This window comes from Rhinichthys klamathensis, unplaced genomic scaffold, assembly GCF_029890125.1.
Source record: "Rhinichthys klamathensis goyatoka isolate OS25496 unplaced genomic scaffold, OSU_Roscu_1.1 h1tg000040l_1, whole genome shotgun sequence".
NCBI lineage: Eukaryota > Metazoa > Chordata > Actinopteri > Cypriniformes > Leuciscidae > Rhinichthys > Rhinichthys klamathensis.
The window spans coordinates 10202175-10221631 of record NW_026606587.1 but is presented as its reverse complement, the minus strand read 5'-3'; the positions used below and the strand labels follow the sequence as shown (position 1 = coordinate 10221631).

The 19457-nt window shown below is 40.2% G+C and overlaps 1 protein-coding gene across 10 annotated transcripts in view; it reads right to left on the bottom strand.

The window, feature by feature from the left end:
• The window catches only part of aak1a (AP2 associated kinase 1a), an 81517-nt gene that overhangs the window by 18990 nt on the left and 43070 nt on the right, over nt 1-19457 (bottom strand). For 2 of the 10 annotated variants that reach the window (XM_056246811.1, XM_056246803.1), the window contains exons 11-19: nt 18136-18308; nt 17404-17742; nt 15393-15586; nt 14323-14501; nt 14095-14181; nt 8472-8573; nt 8014-8082; nt 2992-3147; nt 607-708 (exon numbers count right to left, since the gene is read on the bottom strand). In XM_056246811.1, the coding sequence (XP_056102786.1) occupies nt 607-708; nt 2992-3147; nt 8014-8082; nt 8472-8573; nt 14095-14181; nt 14323-14501; nt 15393-15586; nt 17404-17742; nt 18136-18308 (1401 nt within the window). The remainder of the gene's footprint in view (nt 1-606; nt 709-2991; nt 3148-8013; nt 8083-8471; nt 8574-14094; nt 14182-14322; nt 14502-15392; nt 15587-17403; nt 17743-18135; nt 18309-19457) is intronic. The other 8 variants (XM_056246812.1, XM_056246805.1, XM_056246804.1 and 5 more) reach the window with 7 other exon arrangements.

Genomic DNA, 19457 nt, shown 5'->3' with positions numbered 1-19457 from the left:
ATAAAATAATTACTATTTCTTGAAAAAAATATTGACCCCAAAGTTTTGAATGGTAGTGTATACACAATAAAAATAATGAATATTTATTTATAATACATATTAAAATGACTGTCTAAAAAAAAATCTGTATTACAGAATTTAAGGTTTGTTTATATATTTTTAATGAGAATAACCACTGACCAATAAAGGAATTATATTAAGATATAAAAGTATTGAGAATTTGGGAAAATAAATGTCCCAATGCCTTTTGAGTTTTTATTGAAATATGACAGTGACATGTTTTTGTATGATTCACCCATTTAAAAATGACTGCGACAGGGCGAGGAAAGTTCACGATTGAGAAATTTAAGCATGTGTCAAAGGAGTATTTCCAATTCTTTTGCATTACTCAAAGTCAGGTCAGTCAGCTTCTACTTAAACAATTGTTCAACGACGTCAAAAACACCAGTATCTCAGAACAATCTAACTCTACACTTACACTACCACTTCACTTTGATCACTGAAAAAGTTTGCAAACATATGCCTACACTTCAGTGTGAATTAGATGCAGTAAATAAATCATGTGCTCTCTTCCAAAAACCTTTGCTGATATCCAAACTCCCTTACCTTGGCTGGAGCTTTTGGAGATAAGCACTGGAATTGGATCAAACTGGTTATCGGAGCTTTGGTCCCCAGTCTCAGAGCACTGGAAGCTTGAGAGGGGAGAGGCTGCAGGAAGAGGTTAGTGCCACAGCAGACCGATGGAGAGGAAACAAAAAAAAGAAAGATTAGGAAGAGTGTTAGAGAGGGGGGAAAAAGAGTGATTATAGATAAGCAAGAACAGGTAGTTAATGCAAGACAAGGTCCTTAACAAGCAAATAGACTTCCAGAAATATAGTGCTTTAAAGCAGCACTAAGTAGGAATTCCGTTTTTGTCAAACAGCGACCCCTAGAGTCGCTGTGGAGTACTTGTACTGTCGTGAATAGCACTCACGGCCGGATCCCCTCCCCCTGTACACCGGTACCTGTTCAGTAGAATGGACGCTGTAACGAGTGGAAATAAAGTAGGGCCCCTTTAATAGCTGCGCGCGCCCTGTTTAACTGTCGGCAGTCTGTATTGTATGCGCGCCTCGAACACCACATGTATACGGCCCACCGGCCCAAAGTTGCAAGGGTGGTTTTGCGGCTCACAGGCACCAGGGGGGTGCGAGACAACCACCATTCAACACGAAATCAGTAATATAAACATTACAATGACTCCAAAGCTGTTCGGTTAAGGTAAAAAAGTTACTTAGTTCACCTTTAAGTGCTTAAAGGCAGGGTAAGCAATTTGTTCCAGATTTGGTCTAAATGTACATCGTCTGTATACAAAAATGTTGGTCCAATCATTCCCCTCGTTCCAAATGCAATGATACAATGTCCTACTGGCTGTCAATGTATGTATTTCCATACCTCCGCGCAGACATCACACATCATCAGTGCGTTTCATGCTATGCAGAGTTAGACAGGCGTCAGTCACAAGCACCGCAACCGAAACAGCAGACGCCTTTTACAGTTCCTACTCAACCAAAACAACAAGCTTAAGTTGCGTACACGCCATACTAATTTGGAAGAGATGGAAACCTGTGACGTTATACTCGGAGCGGTTCGTGACTCGAACTTATGCATATCAATGGCAACACTATCAACGCTGAAATTAATCTGCAGCAGTCAGGTGGTACAGGTCAACGCTCTTTAAGTTGTTTATGTTCATTATTATTGTAATGTTATGTGCTGTGAGACATTAAATAGTTTAACACCGTCTCAAGTGTTCATGTGTTTTGAAGGAGGTGTGGCTTTGGAGATGCTCTGAAGGGAGGATGGGATCTTGTGCTTTCAAAGCTAGCTCGCTATTGTTAGCCTCTCCGAAAATTGCCTACCCTATTTTTAATTTGTCTGAGCACAAATTTTCATCGTTTTAGCTGGCAGTTTAGGCCAATTTTGTTTATTTGCTCTGCAAAAACAAAAACTTTTTATCACAGGCTGATTCAAATTGGCTTCTATTTTTGGCTGTGTTTCATTGGGAAGCTCCACCCATTGCGAATCTCATTGGTCCAAAATCATACTCCACTGACTAATTGAAACATTAAATATGTCCTGATTGGCTGTGATTGTGTCTTGTTACATACTTGCTTCTCATTGTCAATGCTTTATGTTTATGTTGTATGTGTCAGTAAGATTTTTTAAATATTTTTGAAAGAAGTCTCTCACCAAGGCTGCATTTATTTATCTTCAAAAATACAGTAAAAACAGTAATATAGTGAAAAATAATTACAATTAAATAACCGATTTCTATTTGAAAATATTTATATTTTAATTTATTCATGTGTTGGCAAAACTTTTCCAGTCTTCAGTGTCTCATGATCCTTTAGAAATAATTCTAATATGCTGAATTCCGGCTCAAGAAATAATTTTTATTATCATCAATGTTGAAAACAGTTGTGCTGCTTCATATCAGGAGTGGAGACAAAAAGTTGTAAATATCATTAAGTTTATGACAGTAGTTGAACTGACAGAGAAAACTGACATTTTAGAAGTACCTCAATGCTTTTGCATTTATGCATTTGGCAGATGCGTTTTATTCAAAGGCTTTAGGGATTTACATTTTACCATCTCATGCATTCCCTGAGAACTGAACCCATCGAATCGAACCTTTGACCTTGATGTTGCTGGCTAGTGCTATGTTCTATTGATTTGACCAACAGGAAAGCATCAGATAGTGACAGAAAAGCATACAGTTGGCTTGGGACACAATTTGGATTGCAGCAATGGGTGAAATCGAACTTGCATAGCTATTAGTATTAGTATAAGCCAAATAAGCCAAAGGGGCTTTTTGTTTTTTGTTTTAAATGAATTTATTTCCCCAAAATGTGCTATTTGTAAAAAAAAAAAAAAAAAAAAAAAAAAATCAAACATTAAACTTTACAATCTATGGCTTGTTACAACTGAGGTAAGTATGCATACGGTTCTTACCCTGGTGGGACTGTCCACTGCTCAAAGCAGTAGTGGTAAACTGGTCCATAGATGGTGCAGGAAGAGATGAGGGGGATGAAGCCAGTATTAGACCCCCAGTGGAGGGGAGGGAGAGAAGCGGCCCATCCAAAAGATAATCCTGTCCAACCAGGGACTCTGGAGGACATAGGGCAAGCATGAAGAATAAAGAATGATAGAGAACAGAAGGATGAGTGACAACAATAATACAATATTGAGAATATAAAGAGAGAGTTCCAAACAAAAAGACTTCCACAAGGTTCAGGTGGGACAGATAAAACAGAGTGCAAGAGAAGTATGAAGAGGATGGGTAGAAGGTGGCAATGAGAAATCAGTGAGTAGCTCTGCAGCAGAAGTGAATGAGACCCACAACATACTCTACGAAAGCTTGATTTCACATGATGTTGTGTTCAAAATGTGTCAGAACTAGTGCTTGTGATGCCAATCGAACTTAAAACGAGTTTATATAATTTATGTATGTGTATACACTCACCTAAAGGATTATTAGGAACACCATACTAATACTGTGTTTGACCCCCTTTCACCTTCAGAACTGCCTTAATTCTACGTGGCATTGATTCAACAAGGTGCTGAAAGCATTCTTTAGAAATGTTGGCCCATATTGATAGGATAGCATCTTGCAGTTAATGGAGATTTGTGGGATGCACATCCAGGGCACGAAGCTCCCGTTCCACCACATCCCAAAGATGCTCTATTGGGTTGAGATCTGGTGACTGTGGGGGCCATTTTAGTACAGTGAACTCATTGTCATGTTCAAGAAACCAATTTGAAATGATTCGAGCTTTGTGACATGGTGCATTATCCTGCTGGAAGTAGCCATCAGAGGATGGGTACATGGTGGCCATAAAGGGATGGACATGGTCAGAAACAATGCTCAGGTAGGCCGTGGCATTTAAACAATACCCAATTGGCACTAAGGGGCCTAAAGTGTGCCAAGAAAACATCCCCCACACCATTACACCACCACCACCAGTCTGCACAGTGGTAACGAGGCATGATGGATCCATGTTCTCATTCTGTTTACGCCAAATTCTGACTCTACCATCTGAATGTCTCAAAAGAAATCGAGACTCATCAGACCAGGCAACATTTTTCCAGTCTTCAACTGTCCAATTTTGGTGAGCTCTTGCAAATTGTAGCCTCTTTTTCCTATTTGTAGTGGAGATGAGTGGTACCCAACAGTCTTCTGCTGTTGTAGCCCATCCGCCTCAAGGTTGTGCATGTTGTGGCTTCACAAATGCTTTGCTGCATACGTCGGTTGTAACGAGTGGTTATTTCAGTCAAAGTTGCTCTTCTATCAGCTTGAATCAGTCGGCCCATTCTCCTCTGACCTCTAGCACCAACAAGGCATTTTCGCCCACAGGACTGCCGCATACTGGATGCTTTTCCCTTTTCACACCATTCTTTGTAAACCCTAAATGGTTGTGCGTGAAAATCCCAGTAACTGAGCAGATTGTGAAATACTCAGACCGGCCCGTCTGGCACCAACAACCATGCCATGCTCAAAATTGCTTAAATCACCTTTCTTTCCCATTCTGACATTCAGTTTGGAGTTCAGGAGATTGTCTTGACCAGGACCACACCCCTAAATGCATTGAAGCAACTGCCATGTGTTTGGTTGATTAGATAATTGCATTAATGAGAAATTGAACAGGTGTTCCTAATAATCCTTTAGGTGGGTGTATATATTATTATATTTACATACATCACAGATATTCATTTGTGTTTCTTTTCATGGACTTTTAGTTTGTATTCGGTAGTTCATGTGTTCCTTTGTTTCAGTTTCCTGCTTCTCATTTGTTGTTATGGACATTCATTCAATCATCACAGATGTTTTTCATGTTCCCTCATTTAGCCAGTATTTAAGTTGCTCTGTTTTTCCTTCAGTTGTCAGTTGTTAATTGTGTTTATGCTTGTGTTTGCATTTGACACACTGTTACCCTAGTCCGGATTTTGTTTATTAAACCACGTTTAATCTTTGCCTGCCTTCTGTATGTCTGTCTTTATCTTCAGTCTCCGTAATAGAACAAGCGACCACTGAAAATGATAATGGAATATGCAGCGAGATTTGCTGCGGTGGCCCAGAGAAGCCACATTTTGTTGGAATACATGGAGGGTTTCTACCCTCTTACAGTCACCTGTCTCTACGACAACAAGACCCTGAAATCATTGTTCTGAGTCGGAGCGAACTACTAGCCTGACTACGTCAGACTTCGTACTTCCGCTCAATTTCAGTTCGCGTCTGTACTCAGTCTGAGATGGCGACCTCTCTCTCAGTTTTCCTCCGGCCTGAAAACAGCCGACCAATCAACGAACAGAGGGCAGGCTGAGAGCCGTGACGTAGACACTAAGCGCAGAGTTTAAAATTGTATTTTAGGTTAGGGAAATCGAAAACGACCGCGGATATGGAGATACGGGATGCAATTCGCTCTGTTGTGGAGAATATTCCCGGCATTTGCAAACTGAAGCCCGAACAAGAAGTTTGGTATTACCAGGCTAGCGAACTACCACCACCCAGTAGAACTCCCAGACACCTCAGGCCTTAACTGGAGGGAGGCCATCATCAGGTATCTGGAGAAGTTCCAGAACACAGCCAGACCAAGAGCCCAACCCACAAACACCCTCAGCCGCAGAGAATTTGCGAGTTCCCCCTGCAGACGGAGAACGACCGCCCGCCACGATGAATGAGCCAAATCCCGAGGATAAGAGGACAGTGCCGACAATAGCAGCGGAACAGGAGCCCCAGAGTGAGTCTGACCTGGGGTGTGAGCCCACAACATCAGCAGCTGAGGGAATGCACGTGGAAAAATCGAGGACTAGCTGATTGACATGGATACGGAGGTACTGCCTCCCACCAGGTGTTATCTACTGTTTCGTTGACTTGTTGGGAAGTGGAGTTACCGTTATTGATCACATCAAGTTTACCTCTATCATCCTCAGCGCAAAGCTCAGCCAGTCCTCAAGCCCCGCCTCTGCTGGATGCTAGCAGCCCTTTGTCTTCCCTGGAACGCCTTGCTGTGACGTTAAGCCTCAGGTTTTGCAACAACCAGCCTCGCCCAAACGAGAGGATCCTGTGGCTTTGCCTCCGGCCTCGGATCCCTTCGCTCCACCTTGGCCCATCGACCTCTCGGCTTCGCCTTGGCTCCTCCCACCTTTGGCTCCACCAGAGACCCTCGGCCTTGCATTCTCTGTCACACCGACTCTGCCTGAGTCCTCGGGCACTCTGGCTCCGCCTCCGCCTCAGACGTTCGTCACCACGGCTTCACCTAGGTCTCCAATGCCAGCGATGTCGCTTTGTACCATCGGCTCTCTGTCTGTGCCCTGGGATCCTGAGGCCCCGCCTCCATTGCAGGATGTGGTAAGCCACAGCAACACCTGGGCTCCGCTGCCATCCCTGCTGAGCTCTGGGTCTGCATCGCCGGGCATCTACCATCATCACCGCTGGGGTCTTGTCATCCTACTATCTCTTCACCATCTCCTCTTCACGCTGCAAGGTCGCACCTTCCGGGAAGTTGTGTTTTGATGGACTTTTAGTTTGTATTCGGTAGTTCCTGTGTTCCTTTGTTTCAGTTTCCCGCTTCTTATTTGTTGTCATGGACATTCATTTAATCGTCATAGGTGTTTTTCATCTGTTCCCTCATTTTGTAATTTATTCACTCATTCACACAGAGACAAGCAGAACATACACGCTTCATATTTAAATAACAGTATCTTTGAGATTTAATATTCACAGACACTAGCCTGTCTCGTGATTTGATTAAGTATTCAGTCCTACTTATTTATTCATTCAAATTCTGCCACATATTGCCACATTATACGGTAAATTCTATTTTTATTACTGGATTCCATTATTACGGTTTGTACCACTAGAGTAATGTAAGAGTACACTTTAAATATGTACAGCGGCCAAACACTTGTGTCTGAATTCTCACACTTCTGCAAATTATGTTTGAGGCCTGAAACCACTTGAAAGAGTAAAAAAAATATTCCTGTAAAAAATAATGACTATTACTGAATATATGCTATCAAGCTTCAAAATAAATTTTAGGGGCCATAACAATGTCAGTGATGCAAATAAAACAAATATTAACTACAAGTGCTACAGCATAGGCTGTAGTACAACTACAACCAACAGGCCCACAATAAGACACACTGGGAATAACCCATGAATGTATTTGATACACACTGGGATGTAGTTTGCTATTTAGTCACCAGGTGGCTCTACACACAATACAAACAGAAAACAACACAGTCCAAACTGGACTGCGAGATCAAGAAAGGTGACACAGCACTTTGAGGCTTTTAAAGGAATATTCTGTAGGTCATCACCCCAGCATGACCAACAACGTGCCATTCTTTTTGCTGCCAAAATAATTAATTACTCATCATTCAACCAAACCATCCACATGTTATCATCAACAAGCGATGACAAGTTGCTTCACTGCTAACAAGGACAGATGAGGTCATGTGGTTACTGTGCAGAAAGTATCAGCATTTTTTCATCAGTGGAACTGAACTACTGTTATTGATTCCCTTTTTTAAGAACACCGCAGTGAATAAAGGGATTCTAATGGACCAAAGATCCTGCTCCATTTCATGGTACATAGAAAACACTGGGCTGAAAATCTAATAACTTCAAAGACTGATACCTGAAACAGAGCAGAAAATATGCCAAACCAATCTTAATAAAATTATAAAATGTTAAGCCTTGTACAGTAATCACAAAACGGTGATCCAGCCGATCAGTGAGAAAAGTAACCCTACCAAAAAGAACTGCGACAACACTATCCATGCTTCGGTAGCAGTTTTGACTAAAATGTAATACTTGGAGTAATAACAATGGTATGTAATTATTTCAATGGAGGTTGATAAAATGGCAGTGATAATGTCATCCAGAACACCTTGCAGATTTTTCCAATGTCAGCAGATTCAGTGCTTCAGTGAGCCACTGTATAAAAGGAGAATATTTACAGAATTGCTGACCTGGCAGTGCAGCTGACCCAGGATCAGTCTGTAGAGGATCCAGACCAGGGATCAGAGAATTCGTCCCAACTGCAGAAAGAAAAAAAAGAAAAGAGACAAATTTGACGTTTTACGCAGCAAATGTAAAGGTGAGAGAGATGGTCTTGGTGATGTCAATTCACTCCATGCATCAAGCAGCACTCTTTAAACCAGATCATTCAAAGACATACAGATGCCTGATGAAGACAACGTTTACAACAACTATACAGACGAAGAAGAGATGAAACCGCAGTGGGGTTATAAGAATAGACAGAAAGGAGTAAGTCAGAAATGGGGACGATCCAGGAGTTACTCTGAGCTGAACTAAGAAAACAATCACCATTAAAACACCAATGAAGGCCAGTGAGGCAATTCATCAGTTGTGGGGTTATGGGCAATAAAAAACAAAAACAACAATAAACAGACAAGCGGCTGGTTACCATGACTACTGTCTGCAGGGCTGAAGGGGTCATTCAAGGGAAGGTCAGGGAGGATCAGGGAGGAAGAGGGCTCTGGAGACTTCAAACCCTCAATCAACTTCTCTACTCCATGAGCGAAGAGGAGACAGTGAGGAGAAGGGAAGAAAGAAGAAACAGTGAGGAGAGAGCAAGGAGAAGGGAAGAGAAGAAACAGAAAGGAATGAAAGATGAGGAGAGGAAAGGAGAAGAAATTGGTCAGTGAGGTAGAGAAGAGATGAAAGGAAGAGAGGGGACAAAGAGAAGAATAGACGATAAAATAGAGAGGAGAATGCAGAGCGACAGTGAGGAGATAAGAGATGAAAGAAGGAGAGGAGACTGTAAAGAGAAGAGAGGATAACAGAGATCGTGAGAAGGTCAGGAGAGTTAGGCAAGGAGAGAGTGATGAAGGAGATGAAAGAAGGAGATGAAAAGAGGAGACTGAGGAGAGGAGACAGAAGAGAGCAGATGGGACTTTAGGGGGAATAGACAGTAAGGAGAAAATAAATGAGAAAAGAAAAGAAACAATGAGGAGGAGAAATGGGGAGACAGTGAGGAGAGGAGAGGAGAGGAGAGGAGAGGAGAGGAGAGGAGAGGAGAGGAGAGGAGAGGAGAGGAGAGGAGAGGAGAGGAGAGGAGAGGAGAGGAGAGGAGAGGAGAGGAGAGGAGAGGAGAGGAGAGGAGAGGAGAGGAGAGGAGAGGAGAGGAGAGAGGAGAGGAGAGGAGAGGAGAGGAGAGGAGAGGAGAGGAGAGGAGAGGAGAGGAGGTGAAGAATCAGCAAGGACCGCAGTGAGAAGGAGATGAGACAAAGAGGAGAACAGAGATAGAGAGGAGGATACATTGAGGAGAGGGGACAGAAGAGAGGAGTAGAGACAGTGAGGAGAAGAGATTGAGACAACAAGAAGAGAAGACAGAAGAAAAGAGACAGTGAAGAAAATATTGAGGGGACAGTAAAGAGAGGAGAGGGGAAACAGTGAGAGTGGAGACAGTGAGGAGGACAGGACATGAAAGGAGTAGAGATCACAGTAAAGAAAGAAGAGGAGAATAGAGGCAGTAAGAAGAGGAAACGAAGAGAGTGAGGAAAGTAAAAGAAAGGAACGAGTGAGGAAGAGAAGAGATTAAATCGGGAGAGAAGGGAGAGAAGACAGTGAGAAGGAGACAAGGAAGTGAGGAAGAAAAGAGACAGTGAGGAGAGGAGAAGAGAAAGGTAACAGTAAGGAGAGAGAGGAGAAGAGACAGTGAGGAGGAGAGGAGGAGACTCAGTTATGAGCAGAGAGAGGAAACAGTAAGGACAGGAGAGTATACAGTGTGGAGAGGAGATTTAATGGGTTAGTTCACCCCAAAATGAAAATTTCAGTAATTACCCACCCTCATGTTGTTCCAACCCCGTAAGACTTTCGTTCATCTTCGGAACACAAATTAAGATATTTTTGATTAAATCTGAGAGCTGTCTCACTCCTCCATAGGCTTCTAAGGGATCGAAACTGGCCGGCCCAGAAAATTTAAAGACATCGCTAATAGTCCGAGTGACTACAGTGGCTCAATCTGAAGTTTATCAAGCGACGAGGATTCTTTTTGTGCGCAAAAAACAAACAAAAATAACGACTTTATTCAACTAATCATTTCCTTCTCTTTGGGCCTCGAGATTTCACGTAGTGAGACTGCGCAACGCTTCTAGGTTGTACGTCACACGTAGGCTTAAGCCCAATTTACACTTCTGCGTCGACCTCCCGCCGTAGCTACGTCGTAGGCGGTGTGTAGCGCGCGTACCCTTCGGCGTATCCTGACATGCACCTCTCCAAAAATGTAACAACGCGTCAATTCTACGCGGACGCAAGCGCTGTGATTGGTCTGTTAGAACCGCTCCCTCGGGTTTCACATGTTCCCTCTGCGTGCATCAACGCGGACAACGACGCAGAAGTATAAATTAAAACCAACGCGTAGTCTACAGCGTAGAGGCTCCGGCGTAGGTCCGACACAGAAGTATAAATCAGCCTTTACTATCACACACATGACCAGTGTCGGCCAATAGTGAGCCTACGCGTGACGTATAACACAGAACCGTTGCACAGTTCCACTACGTGAAATCTAGAGGCCCAGAGAGAAGGAAATGATTAGTTGAATAAAGTCATTATTTTTGTTTGTTTTTTGTGCACAAAAAGTATTCTCGTCGCTTGATAAACTTCAGATTGAGCCACTGTAGTCACTCGGACTATTTTAACAATGTCTTTAAATTTTCTGGGCCGGCCAGTTTCGATCCCTTAAGAAGCCTATGGAGGAGTGATCCAGCTCTCAGATTTAATCAAAAATATTAATTTGTGTTCCGAAGATGAACGAAAGTCTTACGGGGTTGGAACAACATGAGGGCGAGTCATTACTGACAGAATTTTCATTTTGGGGTGAACTAACCCTTTAAGTGAGTGGTGTCCAATTCCTGCTCCTGGAGAGACAATGTCCTGCCAAGTTAAGCTCTGACCTGCTCCAAAACACCTGCCTGAAAGTTTTAGTAGAGGTCCTGAAGACCTTGCTTAGCTGTTTCAGGTGTGTTTAATTAGGGTTGGAGCCAAACTCTGCAGGTCAGTGTCCCTCCATGAGCAGGACTTGGTTAAGTCAAAAGTGTTGCTTATAAGGAAAAAGAACATTTATTAAGACAGTTTAAGCATTAATCATAGATAATCCTGTGGAAAAAAAAAACAAGAATGCAAGAGCACATACTAACTGAAAACCCAAAGCATGGCATACTACTTGCTCCCTTTCTTCATATTATTTTCTGAATGCCTGAAATAGCCAAATGGCCCACCACATTTGCTAGAACATGCAGTATAAAACAGAGCACACTGTGTGAAATGCTGTACTGGGCTCGTGTAGCAGAAAGGTTCTCAACCCTGTTCCTGGGGCCCGAGCACTGCACATTTTGAACATCTCATTTGTCTGATTAGGGATAGATTGAAAATGTGCAGTTTTGTGGAGTGGGTTCCAGTAACAGGATTGCGAACCACTGGTGTAGTATACTACAGTTTGAAACAAACTTATCATTCGTGTTAGACAGACAATCCATACTTCACAGGCTCAGGGTTATAACTCAAGCAGAGCGAAGGTACAGTACTCGACTACCAGACAAGCTATTAGTTAATCTGGCAAACGTTTGGAATGGTGCAACTGTCACGGTTTCATTCAACCAGATGCATGCGGATGAGTTGAGAATCGGACTCTTCGTTACAATGCTGGTCTTACTCACAGTCTTTATGATCGAAAGGAGGACTTTGGGATGAGGGTATGGGGAGAGAAGGGGGGGAACTCAGGTCACAGAACAGCAGAACGCTCGCTTTCCCCCTTTCACTAAGGCAGAGAGCAAACCATCAACCTTTAAATATAAATGAATCAAGGATGGTCTTCAAATCCTAGAGAACACCACTCCTACTCTGAGTAAACAGACTCAACAAGGCTGCCAGGGCATAGCTACATAGTTTCTTGGGCATTTTTAGTGGCTTTTAATCATATTGTTATGCAGTTGCTAAGGTTTTCCGAGATGATTACTTACAGGTCTCAATTGGACCCTAGATGGCTACTACTGTAATTATTGTTGGGAAAATTGTGTGTCAGATCTCCATGGAGCTACGGTACACATGATTGCCAATTTCATGGCCGTGTATCCCGCGGCTCTCAAAAGGTTTACCTGTGCCTTAATTTACCCAGCATGATCTGGTGTGTGTCATCAGATTCAGAGGATTACCAGACTGTGCTTACGTAAGACTTTCAAGCGTTAATCCACCCTCTGTGCTTTCTGCTGAGAATCATCACACACGCTTCTCTTTTACATACAAATTCTAACACTAAAAATCTAAAAGATAAAATAACATTTAAAAGAATATGTATGCACCATAATGTGCCATTATATACAATGTAGCAGAATATGTTGTTTAAATATAATTGTCTTTTTTGGTTAAATGGCAATGTGAGATGCATGGCACTTTTCACATATAGCATTCAAAATGAGAACCTGTAATTCTTACAAACCAAATACATCAATGATAAATTAATACTAAATAACAGTAACACTCGAACGCTTCACAAAAAGGCCATAGTTGTATAGAGTGGTATACATTTACTTAAGGCTTTTATTATTTTTCAATATTATTTAACTATAAAAATTGAACAACCCACCACAAACATATAACCCATCAAACCTCAGTGATTCTTGCGAAATCTCAAATTTGCTTGCCTGATACGAGAACAAACTTCATTGGTTCTCACGCATCAAGCAAGCACATCTGAGCTTCCATTTAACATATTTGATGAGTTATGTTTGTGTGTTGATCAATGTTTTTATGTTAAAGAATGCCTAAAATTAAACTTTCATCATATAAAGTAATTGTGTGTCTTCAGAAGACTGATTAAACCATTCAGTTCTAATGGATTACTTTTATAATGTTTTTGAATCTTTAAAGTTTAGGTGGAATGGACTAAAGAAATCACTCTCAAAAATATCTTCATTTGTGTTTCAAAGAAAAATATCATGGGTTTGGAAAGACTTGAGGGTGAGAATGATATGACAATACTCTTTTTTTTTTTTTTTTTTTTGGGAGGGTGAACCCTTTAAGTCCATTACCATGTGACAGATAAGGGTGTTCTAAGAAGTTTCTAGGGCATTGCTATCCAGTCGCTTACAGACACATTTCAGAATAGCACAGGCCCCAAGTCTCTATGATATTCTGGTCTTTGGATATGGCTCGGGTTCCTCCTCCTATGCAAGTCTATGGGATTTTGATAGTTTTATCGTCAACTAGGAGAAAGCTGTAAGACTGATCACTTTAGTAAACAAATAACACACCTCTCCTCAATAAGCCGCAATCTTTCAAATATCATTCATTTCTGTAGCGCAAATGGCGGTTCAGGATGAGTTACAGCACTCATCAAAGACTATAAGTCTAAATCAAAGTTTGTCTAAATCCCTAACCCTAAATTGGAAAAAGTTTCACTACAAAAATTCACGACACCTTTTAAAAGGTTTTAAATTACCCAATAACAATCTTGATCAGAATTGACCCTTTAATTGATTACTGACAAGGATCCACAAAGTTACCAAGAACCCAGGTGGAAAAAGAGTGCCGTATCTGTCTGTATCTCTATAAATAGGAAGAGGAAAGGCTTATCACAAGGCTGCTAGCAGGTGAAATGCACGTTACTTTATTTCTGGAAGGCTGGAAGAGGTCAAGAACATTGAATGCCTTTTTAAAGTCTCTCAAAAGACTTTGAAAGTGAATCAACATTCACAACCCATTTTTCTCCTGCAACGTGGCATGTTTCTGGGTGAAACAGGATATTCAACACAAAAATGTAGGGTGGGACTTGATCCATTGGGAATAACAAGGATTGTGAAAAACTGCCATTCCATTTCCAGAGTTTGCAGTAAATTGTGGAGGACTATCCCCCATCCTGAAACTCTGGCAGCACCCATTGGTTGAATCAGTTCCAGGTTCAGTAGAAGTTAACAGTATTTGTGGCATCACATTGCTTTGAATAATTTTGCAATGCAGTTCTGTCTTAAGCATTAACAGACTGTCAGCAAGCACTGGGACAGACAGAGAGAGTGATAAACAGACTGTACCTCCTCCCCGAAGAAAGCCTTTATTGGAAGACACAGACTGGAACCCAGCAATCAGATTTTCAGGACAGGATCTCTCTGCCATCTTAGCTGGAAACACACACACAAGTGTTACTAAAGTCCCTCTGTAGAGGTTTGCTTAAATAAAGTGTGCAGGATAACATATGATAAATAAATATTGTGCTAAAATGACTTTGAGGACTTGATATCAAACGAAAACATTGGTTTTACCATCCAATTTGGCAAAATCCTTGTTTAGCAGCTCTTCTGCTGTGAGTTTGGAGAAATTGTCATCACCAAAAGGGTTCCAGGATGCTGAGGCTCCAGCAGAGGGTCCTGAAGCCCCCCCTGACTGATAAACACTCTGCTGTGATGAACATGGAGAACCAGAGGGAGTGGTGCTAGCTGACCTACAGCCGGCAGGAGAAAAAAAAACACAATGCAAACTTTAAAAAGTTCAACTTCAAGGTTTCTTGCACCAAAGCTCATAATTTGGTTTTGATGTCAATTTTTCTCTCTGACTCTTATAATTAAAAAGGTTGCTTTTGATACTGTACCTTTAAGGTGATTATGCCATAACCATGACAAATTCTAAGACATTGGTCTGTCTGCGGAGCATCGCTCCACAATAAATATATAAAACAGCAGTATGCTACATTGTTCTCACATGATCTCAGCATGTTGCATGAGAGAGGTGTCAAGTCTTGAAAATAAATATTTGCATTTTCAATTCGATTTTGTGTAAAAAGACCATTACTGATGTAGGGCTGTTGCTGAGCATCTGGCGGCCCAGGTTTTGCAGTGTGTTCTGGCACTAGTAGTAACCCCATCTGAGCCTTTTCGGCCAACTGAGTGTGTTGAATTGAAGTCAAAATTTCACCAATGTCACATTGTTGAGAGATAAATGTGATTGGCCTTAAATCTTTAGCAATCAAAAAATAATGAATCAACCCTGCTGAAAAAAATATTAAACAGCTTAACCCTCTGGTGCTGTTTTTGACTGAAAAATTTAACGTTTTGTTTTTTGTCGATTTTTTTACTTCATCGGAATGGTACAAAACTTGGTAAAGGTTTTGGGACTTGCTATGTGAACACACACACACACACACAAAACCTTGGACATGATTTGAAAAGGTTAAATGGTCCTGAAAAAAAATAGTCACACTTGTACTGTTCGCGGTCAAAAATGACTGCTATTGTCAATGTAGTGCTTAATCCAATACAATCTTTACCCAATGCTGGACAATGTAAAGGTTCAAACTGAAATATAACATTATTGATAAAGTATTTTCTTGATTTACTTGGACTTATTAAGGCTGGCCTCTGCAGCAGCAGCTTGAAGCAGTTGAGTGGACTTGCTCACAGGAACTCCAAATATGGTGCTGTGTGTGACATCACTCAGAATTCGTCTGTGGCCTCCCTTTGGGGCGGTCTTAGGAGAAGAGGGTGGAGTCAAAGATCCGACTTTATGCATCCCACGACTTCCAGCGATGGACTTTTACAGAAAGAAAGGTATAAACACAAAGTAACATTAAAGCCTGTGGAGGCTGAAGAATATTTATGAGGGAATTTAATTTCTGAAATTGCAAAAGAGTCATTTTGTCTTTGAAAGGTACAGAAAGAGAGCTTTAAAAAAAAAAGACAAATCTGATATCTCACTGATTTGTTGAAAAAAGTTGATCTGTGAAATAAGAAAATGCCAAAGGTTCACCTTTGAAAGGTTAAATGTCTGTTGTTAGATGAATGGGACATTTAGTACATTTAATTTATTCACCCTCATGTTATTCCAAATCCGTATGATGATTTTTTTTTTTTACATTTTGTCCACAATGGAAGAGGATATGGACTTGGGCTATTGTGCTCCAAAAATCCTTGTGCTTCAAAGCCTTATTGAAGTAGTGCATACGATTCATGTTCTATATTTCAGCTCTTTGGAAGCCACAGGAACAGACCGAAATGTAAGTCGTTATTCATTGAAAATCTTCTAAAAATACTATGCCATTGCCCTCAAATCTCCTTTGTGCCAAACTTAGGTGTTGCGACCAATACACAAACACAAATTAAACTTAAGAATAGAGCAGAGGGCTTTTCCCTGAATCACATTTTTAAATTTGTACTTTCACTTTATGAGAATATTCTGCTAAATTTCTCCTTTCATGTTTTACAAAAGAACAACAAATGAGATGTGTTTGGAATGACATGAGAGTTAACAAAGATGAACTTCAGATGTTTAAAGACAAAGATATAGATTTTAGTCAGGGTAGCGCCATATATCATTTTCAACAGAAATTAAAACGAGGCTGTCAGGGATAGACATATGCTGTTTTCAGTGGATTGTACTGTTGTACTGGGCCAGTTGACCCGCTGACGAAACCGTTTCCGTGCAATATTTAATTAAATAAATATACACCAAGTATTTCAGAGTGTTTGAAACTGTTTTCTTAGATGCGAGTAGTCAAGTAAAGTCAAGTCACCTTCATTTATATAGCGCTTTTTATAATACAGATTGTTCAAAGTTACAGTGATGACAAGAAATGAATGCAACAATTGATTGTTTTGGCTTTACAGCAGCTCTAGAAGAAAGTCATTGTCTAGTTTAAGTAAATTAAATTAAAAGAAAGTATTTTTTCCCACAGAATTGGGCTTTATAACTCGCAATTGGAGAAATTAGAGAAAAAAAAAAAAGAGTCAGAATTGTGGGATAAAAAGTCGCAATTAGCTTTTTTATTTTGTATTCTGTGGCGGAAACAAGCTTCCATAACTACTACTACTATTAAATAAAAAAATAAAAAATGTTTGTAATGTTTAAATGTAAAATAAAAAAAGTATTTAAGAAAGAATATAGTATTTGAATTGTATATCAGCTGTAAAATTAAAGAAGTAAAATTATTATTATTATCAATCCAGCAGCCCTAGTTGAGTTTACAAGCTACATTTGATTTAGGACCTTTATACGGTGCATGCCATTGTAAAGACTATAAGTCTATCTCTCACAGCTTCATTTTTATCTAAATAAAATTCAATATGTCGACAGCCCTGACTAAGGTCTATTATATAGAACTCCACTTGTGTTGTACATGACACCTAGCCCTGCAGGTATAATTATACAGTAACTGTCAACCCCTACTGATTTTATGACAATGTAAATCTTAGAAACAATTTGCAAAAAATGCATGAACAAAATCTTTACAGCAATGAATCCCCTATGAGCAAGTTTGAAGGTGCATGGCAAGTCCACAAGCAGAGGATAAAGGCTCTAGAAAGTGAAGAGAATCACTCTAACAGAACAGACACAGATGTTGGGAGGGTTACCCTCTGCACTGGGTCCACTTCAGAGTCAGCGGATGGTGCTGAGGTGGGAGGGGTGGAGGCATGTGCTGAAGGGGGTGGAGGTGCCATAGCTTTGGTTTTAGGTTGGGCCGGGATATCACCATCTACGTTATTACTATGTGAACACTCTGCAGGCGGAGCTGAGGCCGTTGCTTTGCTTTTTGTCTGTGCGGTTGCTGATAATGTCAAGAGGTTGGTTTGCGGGTGGTGTATGGGTGGAGGGGGAGCCCTATTCTTAGGTTTAGCGTGTGTAGAAACAGGGGTGGACGATGATGCAACCGTTTGTGCAGGAATGGCGCTCGTCTGCGCTGAGTGATGCTGCTAAAATAGGAGGTAGGTGCAACAATTGACATCACATGGTACAAAAACGTTTCTTCTTTTTGCAAATGTAAAAATTAAAATCCACTACGTAGCATTTCAGAGATGATTATTCTTAAATTCACATGAAACCAAAATCACAACTGTTTTACTTCCATAATGTCACATATTTATGAGGATAATAGGGTATTCGATGAGGGGAAAAATGCAAGGTAGGACTTAATGTGATCTATCTGGATTTGATGAGCTTATGAAAAGAGCGTTTGCAGAGGATAAAGTTCACAGTAAGACAAATGTGTAGTAAGAAAGTAAATATGGTCAATTCTGATTTCATGTTGACTTTAAATTATATAATTTGTAAGATTATATCCACGTTGTTTTTTTTGAAGCAGTTACCTGTTGTTGAGCAGTAAAGAAGGCTGTATTTTGCTGCTGTACAAACAGTGTGTGCTGGGGTGTGGTCTGCGGTGGAGAGGGCGTGGCCTGTAATGGAATCGGAGTGGCTTGTTGCTGAGCGACAGGAACCTGTGATTGGGCAAGAGAAACAGGCTGGGAAGCCATGTTAACACCTGTGAACAAATAGAAAAACACAAATTAAAAAACAAAACCACAATATTTGTTTGTATTTTGCATTTTTGGTTTTATGTATGTTGCATGTCATGTCTGTGCCTTCTGAATGGACCAAGAGTCTGGAAATAAATAATGTGATTTAATTAGATATTTCCAGTAATATATATATATTTTTAAATCTGTCTCTATTCAATATACGTTAAATAGTTACTCTACTTGAAGCCCTCACTGAAACTCACTGTTATTATTTATTACTCAGCATTATTTTGTAATTCTACACAGTATTTTAATCAGCAAGTTATGGTCAACAGGTTAATGTCTTTACATGACATATTCCAAATATACATACATCATACAAAGTGTTGAAATAAGGAATTATGTTTAATACAGGTATAAGCCACGTGTTTTATTCAGATTTCCAATAACCAGATATTCACTTAAATTACCATTCTAAAGTTTGGGGTTGGTCTTCTTTTTTTCTTTTTCTTTTTTTTTTTAAGTGTCTTATGGTTACCAAAGCGCCATGAATTTGATCAAAAATACAGAAAAAAAAACTGTAATATTGTGAACATTTTCTATTTTAATATACTTTATATAATTTATTCCTGTGATCAAAGCTGAATTTTCAGCATCATTCCTCCAGTCTTCAGTGTCACATGATCCTTCAGAAATCATTCTAATATGCTGATCTGCCGCTCAAGAAACATTTATGATTATCATCAATGTTGAAAACAGTTGTGCTGCTTCATATTTTTGTGAAAACCGTGCTACATTTTTTTTCAGGATTCTTTGATAAATCGAAAGTTGAAAAGAATAGCACTTATTTGAAACTTCTATTTTTGGTAAACTGCTATACACACATTTTTTGCAGTCTTTGCTTCTGTTTTTGTATATTAAAAATACATTTTAGTCTGTGTGGTAGCAATTTTGTTACTTTGTGCAGCATTTGCATTTTCAGCTATAATAAATTACTTGATAAAAATGAAACGTCATCCTAAATTAAGACAGACCCGGATAATCTGGTGCTAAAACATTTCAGGAGGATACCAATACGTCAGTATATTCATTATCAATGAACCGTGTAATGCTTTAATTAGCACTGACCAGAAACAAGAAGTGAAATGTCAGCTCAGTAGGATTCAGTGTGT